The sequence below is a fragment of the Hyla sarda genome, chromosome 8, assembly GCF_029499605.1.
Source record: "Hyla sarda isolate aHylSar1 chromosome 8, aHylSar1.hap1, whole genome shotgun sequence".
Classification (NCBI taxonomy): Eukaryota; Metazoa; Chordata; class Amphibia; order Anura; family Hylidae; genus Hyla; species Hyla sarda.
The window spans coordinates 195,890,403-195,904,864 of record NC_079196.1 but is presented as its reverse complement, the minus strand read 5'-3'; the positions used below and the strand labels follow the sequence as shown (position 1 = coordinate 195,904,864).

General features: G+C 41.2%; 1 protein-coding gene across 4 annotated transcripts in view; it reads right to left on the bottom strand.

Moving 5' to 3' along the window:
* The window catches only part of MAD1L1 (mitotic arrest deficient 1 like 1), a 790,601-nt gene extending 776,458 nt beyond the window's left edge, over nucleotides 1–14,143 (bottom strand). For all 4 annotated transcript variants that reach the window (XM_056535643.1, XM_056535644.1, XM_056535642.1 and 1 more), the window contains exons 1-5: nucleotides 14,039–14,143; nucleotides 10,247–10,422; nucleotides 7,617–7,757; nucleotides 5,185–5,364; nucleotides 4,082–4,206 (exon numbers count right to left, since the gene is read on the bottom strand). In XM_056535643.1, coding sequence (XP_056391618.1) covers nucleotides 4,082–4,206; nucleotides 5,185–5,364; nucleotides 7,617–7,757; nucleotides 10,247–10,399 — 599 coding nt within the window. In that variant the 5' untranslated portion in view covers nucleotides 10,400–10,422; nucleotides 14,039–14,143. The remainder of the gene's footprint in view (nucleotides 1–4,081; nucleotides 4,207–5,184; nucleotides 5,365–7,616; nucleotides 7,758–10,246; nucleotides 10,423–14,038) is intronic.
* Between the last annotated feature and the right edge of the window lie 319 nt (nucleotides 14,144–14,462).

Genomic DNA, 14,462 nt, shown 5'->3' with positions numbered 1-14,462 from the left:
AAAAACACTACACTAACACACAATAAAATAAAAAGTAAAAAAACACTACATCTACACATACCCCTACAATAAAAATGAAAAACGTCTGGTACGCCAGTTTCCAAAACGGAGCCTCCAGCTGTTGCAAAACTACAACTCCCAGCATGCACTGATAGACCGTACATGCTGGGAGTTGTAGTTTTGCAACAGCTGGATGTCCCCCCCCCCCAATGTGAATGTACAGGGTACACTCACATGGGCGGAGGATTACAGTAAGTATCCGGCTGCAAGTTTGAGCTGAGGCAAATTTTCTGCCGCTGCTCAAACTGCCAGCGAGAAACTACTGTGAACCCCCGCCCGTGTGACTGTACCCTAAAAACACTACACTACACTACCACAAAATAAAATAAAAAGTAAAAAACACTACATATACACATACCCCTACACAGCCCCCCTCCCCTCCCCAATAAAAATGAAAAACGTCTGGTACGCCACTGTTTCCAAAACGGAGCCTCCAGCTGTTGCAAAACAACTACTCCCAGTATTACCAGATAGCCACTGACTGTCCAGGCATGCTGGGACTTTTACAACAGCTGGAGGCACCCTATTTGGGAATCACTGGCGTAGAATACCCCTATGTCCACCCCTATGCAATCCCTAATTTAGGCCTCAAATGCGCATGGCGCTCTCACTTTGGAGCCCTGTCGTATTTCAAGGCAACAGTTTAGGGTCACATATGGGGTATCGCCGTACTCGGGAGAAATTGTGTAACAAATTATGGGGGGTATTTTCTGCTATTACCCTTTTTAAAAATCAAAAATTTTTGGGAAACCAACATTTTAGGTAAAAAAATATTTTATTTTTTTTACATATGCAAAAGTTGTGAATCACCTGTGGGGTATTAAGGTTCACATTACCCCTTGTTACGTTCCCCGAGGGGTCTAGTTTCCAAAATGGTATGCCATGTGTGTTTTTTTTGCTGTCCTGGCACCATAGGGGCTTCCTAAATGCGGCATGCCCCCAGAGCAAAATTTGCTTTCAAAAAGCCAAATGTGACTCCTTCTCTTCTGAGACCTGTAGTGCGCCAGCAGAGCACTTCTCACCCCCATATGGGGTGTTTTCTGAATCGGGAGAAATTGGGCTTCAAATTTTGGGGGGTATTTTCTGCTATTACCCTTTTTAAAAATGTAAAAATTTTGGGAAACCAAGCATTTTAGGTAAAAAATTTTTTTTTTTTTAACATATGCAAAAGTCGTGAAACACCTGTAGGGTATTAAGGTTCACTTTACCCCTTTTTACGTTCCCCGAGGGGTCTGGTTTCCAAAATGGTATGTCATGTGGTTTTTTTTTGTGGTTCTGGCACCATAAAGGCTTCCTAAATGCGGCATGCCCCCAGAGCAAAATTTGCTTTCAAAAAGCCAAATGTGACTCCTTCTCTTCTGAGACCTGTAGTGCGCCAGCAGAGCACTTCTCACCCCCATATGGGGTGTTTTCTGAATCGGGAGAATTTGGGCTTCAAATTTTGGGGGGTATTTTCTGCTATTACCCTTTTTAAAAATGTAAAAATTTTGGGAAACCAAGCATTTTAGGTAAAACTTTTTTTTTTTTTTTTTTTAACATATGCAGAAGTCGTGAAACACCTGTAGGGTATTAAGGTTCACTTTACCCCTTTTTATGTTCCCCGAAGGGTCTGGTTTCCAAAATGGTATGCCATGTGTTTTTTTTTTGCGGTTCTGGCACCATAGGGGCTTCCTAAATGCGGCATGCCCCCAGAGCAAAATTTGCTTTCAAAAAGCCAAATGTGACTCCTTCTCTTCTGAGACCCGTAGTGCGCCAGCAGAGCACTTTTCACCCCCATATGGGGTGTTTTCTGAATCGGGAGAAATTGGGCTTAAAATTTTGGGGGGTATTTTCTGCTATTATCCTTTTTAAAAATGTAACATTTTTGGGAAACCAAGCATTTTAGGTAAAACATTTTTATTTATTTTTTTACATATGCAAAAGTCGTGAATCACCTGTGGGGTATTAAGGTTCACTTTACCCCTTGTTACGTTCCCTGAGGGGTCTAGTTTCCAAAATGGTATGCTATGTGTGTTTTTTTGCTGTCCTGGCACCATAGGGGCTTCCTAAATGCGGCATGCCGCCCAAAAACCATTTGACGCTCCTTCCCTTCTGAGCCCTCTACTGCGCCCGCCGAACAATTAACATAGACATATGAGGTATGTGCTTACTCGAGAGAAATTGGGTTTCAAATACAAGTAAAAATTTTCTCCTTTTTACCCCTTGCAAAAATTCAAAAATTGGGTCTACAAGAACATGAGAGTGTAAAAAATTAAGATTGTGAATTTTCTCCTTCACTTTTCTGCTATTCCTGTGAAACACCTAAAGGGTTAATACACTTATTGAATGTCATTTTGAATACTTTGGGGGGTGTAGTTTTTATAATGGGGTCATTTATGGGGTATTTCTAATATGAAGACCCTTCAAATCCACTTCAAACCTGAACTGGTCCATGAAAAATAGCGAGTTTGAAAATTTTGTGAAAAATTTCCAAATTGCTGCTGAACTTTGAAGCCCTCTGGTGTCTTCCAAAAGTAAAAACTCATAAATTTTATGATGCAAACATAAAGTAGACATATTGTATATGTGAACCTAAAAATGTTTTATTTTGAATATCCATTTTCCTTACAAGCAGAGAGCTTCAAAGTTAGAAAAATTCAAAATTTTCAATTTTTTCATCAAATTTTGGGATTTTTCACCAAGAAAGGATGCAAGTTACCATAAAATTTTACCACTAAGTTAAAGTAGAATATGTCACGAAAAAACAATCTCGGAATCAGAATGATAACTAAAAGCATCCCAGAGTTATTAATGTTTAAAGTGACAGTGGTCAGAATTGCAAAAAACGCTCCGGTCCTTAAGGTATAAAATGGCCTGGTCCTTAAGGGGTTAAAGGGATACTCTGGTGGAAAACTTTTTTTTTTTATCAACTGGTGCCAGAAAGTTAAACAAATTGGTAAATTACTTCTATTAAAAGATCTTAATCCTTCAAGTACTTCATAGCTGCTGAATACTACAGAGGAAATTTTCTTTTTGGAACATTCTTTTTTCTCTGCTGACATCACAAGCACAGTGCTCTCTGCTGACATCTCTGTCCATTTTAGGAACTGTCCAGAGCAGCGTATGCTTGCTAATGGGATTTTCTCCTACTCCTGCAGAGAGCACTGTGATAAGTATTCCAAAAAGAAAAGAATTCCCTCTGTAGTATTCAGCAGCTAATAAGTACTGGAAGGATTAAGATTTTTTAATAGAAGTAATTTACAAATATGTTTTACTTTCTGGCACCAGTTGATTTAAAAAAATATAAAAAGATTTCCACCGGAGTACCCCTTTAAGGGGTTAATGTTTCCATCCTATATTATTGACATAGTTTTTGAGTTGTCAATAATGAAGAACTTCAGTTTTTTTCACATATCTATGATTGCAGGTACAACTGAAGACCCCCACTTGCTACGATATCGCATGAAGATTGTATGTGGCATTACAGCTCAATCACTTCAAGCTGCAACACTAGACACAATCACGGGAAGCTGAGACATTGTTTAAATTAATAGTTTGGTGGTAGTCCAACTCCCAGCATACCCACCAAACAGCTGACTGAAGAGGCTGTGGCACTCGTGTGAGCACTGCAGCCTTTTCAATGGCTGCTATTTCTTATTCTAGCTATCACCATATTATCCAAGGTAAACTGAAATAAACAGAATAAAGTTGCAGTAACTTGCACAATGGCAATTGCAGGTCCAATCTGAGGTTAACACTAAAGAGGTTGCGGTGCTCGCACAAGTGTCATGGCCGCGTCATTCAGCTGACGGCTCTAGGATCCCCTGATCTGATATTGATGTCCTATCATTAGTCTAGGCAATGACATATTTTTACACTGTTTAACCCTTTAGGAAAGGCAGCTGCCATGCTTTTCTAATCCTAGACAATCCTTTTAATTTTCCATGGAAACACCATTCTTTCTATGGAATTTAAATTTTTGCTGTCATTTATCACAAATTAAGGGGCACAAAATTATAAAGCTTGTGGATACAACACTTACTTGCGCAGAATTTCCAGCTGTTCGTTCAGCTCCTGCTTCTCGGTTTCCTGAGTTTTTATTTGCATTTCTTGATTCATGACCTTCAACTGGAGTTCAGATACTTTCCCCTTTAACACACTGATAGCCTAAATAAATCAGAAAAGAATTGGGGTAACATGGCAGGTGCTAGAGAGCAGACCATAGCAGACAGGATTCAAGCCTGACTATTTTCTTCAAATTCATTTTATGTATGGAGACACTCAGGTTATTGATGCTATAAATAGATATATAGGTTTATAATAAGGAATTTATTATTTAATTACCTTGGCCATACATAAGTATCAAAACCTGTCCAGAGGAAAAGTTGCCCAGTTGCCCATAGGAACCAATCAGATCGCTTCTTTCATTTTTAACAAGGCCTCTTCAAAATGAAAGAAGCGATCTGATTGGTTGCTATGGGCAACTGGGCAACTTTTCCTCTGGACAGGTTTTGATAAATCTCCCCCAATGTGTATAGATATATGTATATGTATTTGGTCCAAATACTGACCAAAATACTAAATGTAAAAGAGGCTTACTACGAAAGGGAGAAGGGGATGGACAATTAGTAGACACTTCTGGCAATGCCTATAACCTGGGACAGTGTTTCCCAACCAGGGTGCTGGCAAAACTACAACTCCCAGCATGTCTTGATAGCATGTAGGTTTGCAACAGCTAAAAAGCCTCAGGTTGGCAAACAACTGAGCAGACACACTGTCAGATCCCTGTTTTCCTAGGTGACAGGTAGCCTTCTCCCATACAGATCAGACTGACAGCAGATCTAGCAACATCTGCCTAATATACATGGCCAGCTTTATTCTGATTATACTACACGTGTTAAAGGGGGTGCTCAGCTGTTTCTATCTCTACCATAGACAGTGGCCACCTCTTCTTTGCCAACACATGATAAGGCAGTGTTTCCTAACCAGGGTGCCTCCAGATGTTGCAAAACTACAACTCCCAGCATGTCTGGACAGCCTTTTGCTGTCCAGGCATGCTGGGAGTTGTAGCTTTGCAACATCTGGAGGCACCCTGGTTGGGAAACACTGTGATAAGGACTTCCATGTGTTCCAAGGTATTTGTACCTCATTGGCCTCAGCGAGTTTGTTCTCTTTTTCAATGAGTTTCTTGCTCTGCAATTCTATTGTCTTCTTAGAGGACTTATACATTTCAGTCTGCTCCTGGAGTTTACTTTGAAATTCCATTTCCTTCTCCTCTAGAGCTTTGATGCGCGTAAGCAGATCTTGGTTTCTGTCCGCTTCCCGCTGGAAAAAAAATTATAACTTTTCAGAATGCTAATATCTCATGAGTTGTTATGGTAATATTATAACATTTCAGTATGCATTCATTCTGCCATTCAGGGCTGTGCAAATAGGAAGAGGAGAGTAATTACTGCAGATGATGATGTGCTCACAGCCTCAAGACATCCGTGGATTACCTTATTGTATTATCTATTTAAGTGGTGCATTTATTTAAAAAAATAATTTACATATAACACAAAAAATGGTGATTCGTGTGTGAAATGGTGAAAAAGTAATGCAATTTCTTACAGGTTTTCTCCGGGCTGGCAAGTTTTGGAAGGGGGCGTCTTTAACATTTTGTACATTGAAAGCTGCCAGATAACATCAGGTCAGTACTTTTGCTAAAGTCTTTTTTCTCTTTTTGCAAATATGCCACATAGAAACCTGCACAACTTCTGTAGACATAAATTAAGCCCAAATGACACTAAATGGATGCCCATATCAGGAACTGTCCAGAGCAGGAGAATATCCCCATAGCAAACCTATGCTACTCTGGACAGTTCCTTACATGGACACAGGTGTCAGCAGAGAGCACTGTGGAAAACTTTCCTCTGTAGCATGCAGCTGCTAAAAAGTACTAAAAGGATTAAGATTTTTTAATCAAAGTAATTTACAAATCTGTTTAACTTTCTGGCACCAGTTCATTTAAAAAAAATTTTCCACCTGAGTACCCCTTTAACCTCTGCAACATACATTGATTCCATGATTTTATAATAAATATTATTACAACAATGAGGCTGAGTTCACATATTGTACTTTGATCAGTATTGTTAGCCAAAACCAGTGGGTTCAAAACAAAGAAAAAGGTGCAAATCTGCCCCACTCATGGTTTTGGCTACAAATACTGACCCAAAAAAAAAAAAGATTTGTGTATTGCTACGTATTCTATTGAACTATAGTCAACTTTGATATGCACTGCCTTTACTTGTTTATACCAATGTGTATCTTAATATCAACCTATACCATTTGCACTTTTTTGCTAAAATCCTGATACCAGTCCACTGCCCCCCCCTAAAGAGACCGATATAAAAAAAAGGCTGAAACATGTATGGGGGTCAGGGAAATCTAGAGCTTAGCAGGATAAGATTTTTGTTTGGTGTCTCTCTTTAGGGCGATCTTCCACTTGCCCAGAAAGGGATAAACAGGGTGCAAGTGTGGTAAAAGTTAGTTCACATTTTCTTCTTTTTTTGTCTCCTATGTATTTGGATTGTTTGTAGCACTGGTTGTAGAGTGGTAAAGGTAACTGCATGGAGTACGAGTCACATTAGACCACAGTTTTAGTTTGTCAGCAATCACATACTGGGTGAACGCTACTGTTTATTATTAAAAGTTCGTTTTTCATTTGGTTCAACTGATTCTAAATAAAAGTACTAGAGATGAGCGAACTTACAGTAAATTCGATTCGTCACAAACTTCTCGGCTCGGCAGTTGATGCCTTTTCCTGCATAAATTAGTTCAGCCTTCAGGTGCTCCGGTGGGCTGGAAAAGGTGGATACATTCCTAGGAAAGAGTCTCCAGCCCACCGGAGCACCTGAAGGCTGAACTAATTTATGCAGGAAAAGGCATCAACTGCCGAGCCGAGAAGTTTGTGACGAATCGAATTTACTGTAAGTTCGCTCATCTCTAAAAAGCACACCATAGCTTTTCAGCCTCTGACTTTGGACATGATCTACCATGTTTTTCAGTCCAAGTCCAAAGATAGAGGTGCCCGGAAAATGACCAGAATTTAGTCACTAGCTGACTACGATCAGGTCCTTTCTGGCCATAGGAGCGAATGCTTCTGTGCTTGTCCCATGCACAGATACGATTGAAGCCGATTTGGGCTTCAGAAATTGTACCTGTGCCACAGAGGAACTAACCGTGATGTGAACACAGTCTTGAAGGGGTACTCCGCTGCTCAGCCTTTGGAACAAACTGTTTCGAACACTGGAGCTGGGAGCTTGTGGTGTCATAGCTCCGCCCCCTCATGACGTCACACCCCGTGCCCTCAATGCAAGTCTATGGGAGGGGGAGTGACGGCTGTCACGCCCCCTCCCATAGACTTGCATTGAGGGGGCGGGTGTGACATCATGAGGGGGCGGGGCTATGACGCCACAAGCTCCCTGGGTCTGCTCCATTGTTCGAAACAGTTTGTTCCAAAAGGCTGAGCAAAGGAGTACCCCTTTAAGTGATATAAGTGACAGGAGATCCAGTTTCACAGACAACACAAATCAGACCTCATAGTTCATGGCATTAGTACTGGCTTCCTTTTCCAGTTCAATACGGGCCCGCTTATGGCTCAGCTCCATCTGAATCTTCTCTCTTTCCACCTGAATAAATTGTGACTTTGAGCGAATCTGTGCAGCCTGGTCCTCCAGCTGTAAAAAGGAAGCAAACAATAGACATTTTTTTATTTTTATTTTAAACAAGACATATACACACCAAAGTTGTGAAATTCGTTTACACAACTACATGCCCTATTAGGACCCCTAAAAGAGCAGTGACCTATCTCCTCCACGTATTATAATAATATGTCCTTCATTTCAAAGTCCGACATGTAATACTACACAGCCCTGTAGTAGTTGCTTTAGATAAAATGTATAGCAGCCCGTAGCTACCCTTGGCAACAATTCTTGGGAGATTTCTACACACAACCAGCTAGACTGACCTCAATATAAAAGGCGTTCAAAATATGAGATATTCCCTTAAAAGTTGTAGTAAATTGTAAATACATAGCATTAACTTGTACTAACCCTAAATTACAGTCTGTATTATAGACAAGAGCTAAATCTGCAGTGTGCAGGCTGTTACTGTTACTTGTCAACAAATATAGAGAGGAGAAAAAAGCAACAAGGGGTGAGTGAGGACCGCTTGGCGGATGTATCCGAAAAGAGACAAAGACGGGTTCTTACCCTTGGGTGTTGCGCCCAGGGCCCAACACCTACAGTAGTGTCTGGAGAGAGAAACAGCCGGACCGCTGCCACGAGGAACTTCCCCGGGTGATGTCAGTCTATCCAGTGGAAGTGCAATATGGACATTTTTGGAAATAAGTTCCTATAAATGAAGGCGCTGGTCCCCAAGTATTTTAATAGGGTTTTATTTGCAACGCGTTTCGATCCCGGACAGGGATCATCAGGCATCTTGCATCTCTCCGGGATCGAAACGCATTGCAAATAAAACCTTATTAAAATACTTGGGGACCATCGCCTTCATTTAGAGGAACTTATTTCCAAAAATTTCCATATTGTTACTTGTCAACAGGCACAGCCTAAAAGCTGAGCACTAATGGCGTATTCACATGTAGCTGATTTAGGGTGTAGTCACACATACAGTATCATGCGCAGTATTTGAAGCTGTAGATGTGAATGTGTGTTTAGTCAATTGAAACCTAAGCATAAAATCTGCAGCTTCAAATCCTGTGCAATAAATATGCACAGGATACTGTAAGTGTAAATACACCCATAATAAGGAATACAATCTGCAGTGGACTATTACACTACTACTATTCATGTGGATAGGATTTTACAAATTTTATCCACGTCCTGCAGAGTTTTTCTTCATGGAAAAACACAGATATTAAATTCTGCAACAAACTGGTATGTGATGTATGTGAATTTGCAGTGAAAAGAATCTGCTGTTTGTTGGTGTACCCAAGTGGGACAGATGACACGTCCCAGAATGCAAGTAACCAGAGAAAATTTGATACAACTATACGAATCAGCTAGAAATGCCGACTATGGTATCAGCTATGAAGTCTGCAAAAATGTCTGCAAAAATTTAGCGGTTTATATAGATTAAACCTAGATACAAAATTGCATCCTACGGGAACCCTGCATTGTTTTTCATGTTCACGCAGCAAACATGAAGCAGTCCCACTGCTTCCAATGGGATTCTACTGCACCATTCACATGGCAGAATTTCCTCGAACAGATGTTTCCACGGTAGAAATTATGATTCTGGTCTCAAATGAAAAAATTTATAAGTCAATTCTTCTGGCGGAATCTGCATGGAAATGCATTGCTGTTTATGGAGCGGTCCTAGCTCGGGCATAACAAACCCGCATTTTCCGGGCATTCTGCGAAATTTTCACCGTGTCAACATAGCCTTTCCATAGAAATCATAGTTCCAGCAAGGTAGAAAGCAACTGCAAAGATTTGCCTCCTGGACAGTACACACAGTTCCCAGCTTATCTTCAGAACTATGATTTTTCTGAAACATGGCAGTTTATTATAATTTTTTTTTTTTTTTTTTTTTTAGAGTAAACCATTGTAGTGAGGGTGCCAGTTTTATGCTACCTGTAGTTCAGGCAGCATGAAACAGCTGTCAATTTCCCTTTAAAGGATAACACTTTCTGAATAACACATTTAAATAGGCACCGTCACTGTAGTATAGACATGTCAAAAGTTTTGTTCAGTCGGGGTCTAGCTGGGAGAAGAGTGCAAAAGGCACGAAAAACTCGCAATTTAAGTCTATGGGATTGCCGCGGTCAACTGCAGTTTTCTACCTGCTCGTCCTAACAATTGTTCGGGGTCTTAACACTCAGACCCTGACCAACCAACACTTTTGAGATGCCCTTAGGACATGTCAAAGGTATTTTTTTTTTTTAAAGAGACAGGTACACTAGCAATCAGTGATCCCAGCATTAGGGTACTTTCACACGGGCGGGTTACCTGCAGAATTTCCGCAGCCAATTTGCTGCAGAAATTCTGCAATGGATTTTGCTACCATTGATTTCAATGGGTCGGCAGAAAATTCGCAGTAGAGGAAGATTTGCAGATTTTCCTTCAGACCCAGTGAAGTCAATGGTAGCAAAATCCCTGTGGAAAAAAAACAATGTAATCCGTCCACCCCTTATATAAGTAATTACCAGGAATCTTTGTTGAAACTGCATCTGTAAAGAAGCTCCGCTTGTGTTGGAGGTATTGGCGCTGGGGGGAGTACCCTCAAACGGCTGGGAGAGGAATTTATTAAAAGACCGGAGCGTAGACAGGACGGTGGTGTTGTCTTCCATTTCATCCATCTTGACTGTTTTTTCAAAAAGGCCTGAAATTTAGGAAAGGAGCTAAAAATTACTATAAATTATTTACACAAGGATTATATTGGTTTGATAGAGGAACATAACAGATTCTCAGTGGTGTAGTATATGTAGCCGCTAAGTGCTTTAGAGCAGGGTGATAAATATTTATTAAGGAGATGTTGTTTAAAGGGGTTATCCAGGAAAAAACTTTTTTTATATATATCAACTGGCTCCAGAAAGTTAAACAGATTTTTAAATTACTTCTATAAAATCTTAATCTTTTCAGTACTGCTGCTGCTGAAGTTGAGTTGTTCTTTCTGTCTAAGTGCTCTCTGATGACACCTGTCTCGGGAACCGCCCAGTTTAGAAGCAAATCCCCATAGCAAACCTCTTCTACTCTGTGCAGTTCCAGAGACAAGCAGAGATGTCAGCAGAGAGCACTGTTGCCAGACAGAAAATAACAACTCAACTGCAGCAGCTGATAATTATTGAAAAAATTAAGATTTTGTAAAAGAAGAAATTTACAAATCTGTTTTTACTTTCTGGAGCCAGTTTGAAAAAAAAAAAAAAAAAAAAGCTTTTTCCTGGAATACCCCTTTAAGGGATACAGTGGGCGAAGTGCACCAAAGAAACTCATTTACATATTATGTTTTTTAGGCATAGCTTAGGAACGGGACCACATAGGGAAAAAAAAAAAAAAAAGCATCACATGCACTATTAGATTGTACCACAGTGTTTCCCAAGCAGTGTGCCTCCAGCTGTTGCAAAACTACAACACCCAGCATGCCGGGACAGCCGTTGGCTGTCCGGGCATGCTGGGAGTTGTAGTTTTGCAGCAGCTGGAGGCACACTGCTTGGGAAACACCAATGTACCAGCATGTAAGTGCAGGTGAAGCTGCTGTTAATTTCCCTTTAAAGGACATCTGTAGTGCAATATAACTTATCCCCTATATGCGGCAGTATGCTTGAAAGGGGGCGTTCCGTCCCTGCATGACGCAGCAGCCGACACGCCCCCTCCATGTACCCCATAGAGATACATGGAGGGGGCATGTCTGCCACATCATTCTGCGGCCCAAGCGTTCGGACCCCCCCCCCCCCCCCCACACACACACACACACACACACACACGATCTATAACTTATCCCCTATCCTTCAGATAGGGGATAAGTTATATTGCACTGCAGATGTCCTTTAACATCTATGTTTTGATTGTTATACGTTTTTGTTTCTTGATGTCAACAATGCACGTATTTAGCCTCCCATATGACCTTACAAATAACTTTGGCCACTTTGCCCTCTGTCACTGTAATCCTACTTACTGTACAATGAAACAAATACATATTGGCTGGATTTGTATTCTAATTTTGAAACTTTTATTTTTAAAAAAAAGCAAGTAAAGACCGACTGCAGTACGGTTTATAACAAATTATATATATATATATATATATATATATATATATATATATATATATACAAGTAGTGTTAGGTCTTTGCAGATCTTCTCATTCACTGATTCAAAAACTAAATAAGATTAACATAATTTTGAAACTGATTATTTAGAGAAATATATATATATATATATATGCAAATTTATCCCATGCAGAAGAAAGGTGATACAACGTTTCACCTGTCTCACACCGGCTTTTTCAATCATGATGCTTGAAAAAGCCGGTGTGAGACCGGTGAAACGTTGTATCACCTTTTTTTCTGCATGGGATAAATAAATCACTTATTTGAATTAACTTGGAGTGCTGCGGAACCTCTTTGCATATATATATATATATATATATATATATATATATATATATATATATTTCTCTAAATAATCACTTTCAAAATTATTTTAATCTTATCTATTTTTGAATCAGTGAATGAGAAGATCTGCAAAGACCTAACACTTCTAAACACAGCTTGCTACACTTGTATCCAGTTCTCAGTGAAGTGGTCATGTGCTACATTGTATCAGTCTTTGAGTTCACACAACATTGGCTTTCCAGCTATTACAAAACTATGACCGCCATCATGCCCTGAAATGAAAAAAATGCCAGGTCACAACGGGAGTAGTAGTTGTGCAACAGCAGCTTAGGGAATACTCAGTGCCCAGACTGGAAACAGTGTTGCTGTTGCCAAACTACAACTCCCATCATGTCCTGACAGCAAACAGAATAGTAGTTTTGCAACAAATGGAAAAACACAGGTGGGGGAGGCAATGGTCTATAATGGCATAGGCTGTCAGGTAATGCTGGGAGTTGTAGTTTTGCATCAGCTGGGGAGCCACAGATTGGGGGATGCTGGTCTTTAATGGCAAAGGCTGCCAAAAGCATGCTGGGGTTGTAGTGTCCCAACAGGTTGGGGGGACACTGGTTGCCTAGATTGAAAATAGTGTTGCTGGTGTAAAACTAAAACTCTTATTATGCCCTGACAGCCTTCAGGAGTTGTAGTCTCTAAACAGCTGAAGAGCCACAGCTTGGGGCACACTGGACTATCATGGTTAAAGCTATCAGGGTATGCTGGGGGTTGTAGTTTCCCAATAGCTGAAGAGCCGCAGCTAGGGGGAGACTAGTCTATAATGGCAGGGGCTATCAGGGCATACTGGGAGTTGTAGTTTCCCAACAGCTGCTGAACAGCCACAGCTTGGGGGACACTGGTCTATATCAGCAACTGTCAGGGCATGTGGGAGTTGTGATGTCCCAACATACTGGGGTGCACTGGTTGCCTAAATTAGAAATAGTGCTGCTGCAATGACATCATGCCCTGACAGCCTTCACCATTACAGACCAGTGCCCAGCCCTGCAGTGGCTCTTTAGCTGTTGGGAAACCACAAGTCCCAAAGGCTGTCAAGGCATGATGGGAGTTGTAGTTTCCCAACCGCTGAAGAGCTACATATTTGGGGGGGGGGGGGGGGGGTATACTGGTCTATAATGGTAAAAGCTGTCAGGGCATGCTGTGAGTTGTAGTTTCCCCAACAGCTGAAGAGCCACAGCTTGGGGGGGGGGGGGGGTATGCTGGTCTATAATGGTGAAGGCTGTGGCGTGTATTATAAAGTTGCAGACTATTGCCTTAGAACCTTTATTGACATAAACAGAACACATTATATTGGCTACTAGAGTCCCAATGAAGCGCATCAGTAATTCCACCATAAAACACGTAGAACACGGCGGCGGTGGCGGATTTACCGGTACGATTCACCGTTCTCACATCACAATGCTCCACCGCCCATTCGGGGTCACTCAGCCCTCAACCTGACCCCAAAAGCATACAATTTAGTCCAGTGTTTCCCAACCAGGGTGCCTCCAGCTGTTGCAAAACTACAACTCCCAGCATGCCGACAGGCATGCTGGGAGTTGTAGTTTTGCAGCAGCTGGAGGCACCCAGGTTGGGAAACACTGATCTAGTCTATAATAAAATGGAGGGAAGTCAAGACAGTGTATGGGGCACAAAGCTCAGCACTGCAGACCAGTAAAACAGTACACGTGACCAAGCTGTGAGACTACAAGTCGAAGCATTCCTTCAGTTGAACTGCTGGGACTTGTAGTTGCACACCTGTTCACTACGACATTATGGAAATGGCACACACTACTGAAGGGGAAACAACTACTCCCATCGTGACGCTATGAGGCAGACATGACACCGGCCACTCACCGCCTCCCGTACACACTGCCCGGCTACAGGGGGAACTGAAGAGTCCCGCTCAGAGCTGCTGCGACTGCTAACCAACTCTCGCGAGAGGATACCGCACCGTATGTCTCGTTGTGAAGGAGTATTACCGTAGTTACTGGACGAGCGGGGCTCACCTCACTCCATACAGCGGTGGTCTTTGATCTGGAGACCTCCTCCAGCTGTTACAAAACTTCCAATCCCACTATTGCAGGTTCTGAAACAGCTGGAGGAGGTCCACAGTTTGGAGTCCACTGCCTTAATGCAAAAAACTAGTCCTTATTTATACAGTTTCTTATGTTTTTGTTGGTTTGGTTTGTTTTCCTCAGTATAATAAGTTAAGTTTAATAAGGTCACTGAATAGGAATATTAAAAAAAAAATAGGAATGACTAAAAATATGTATCATAT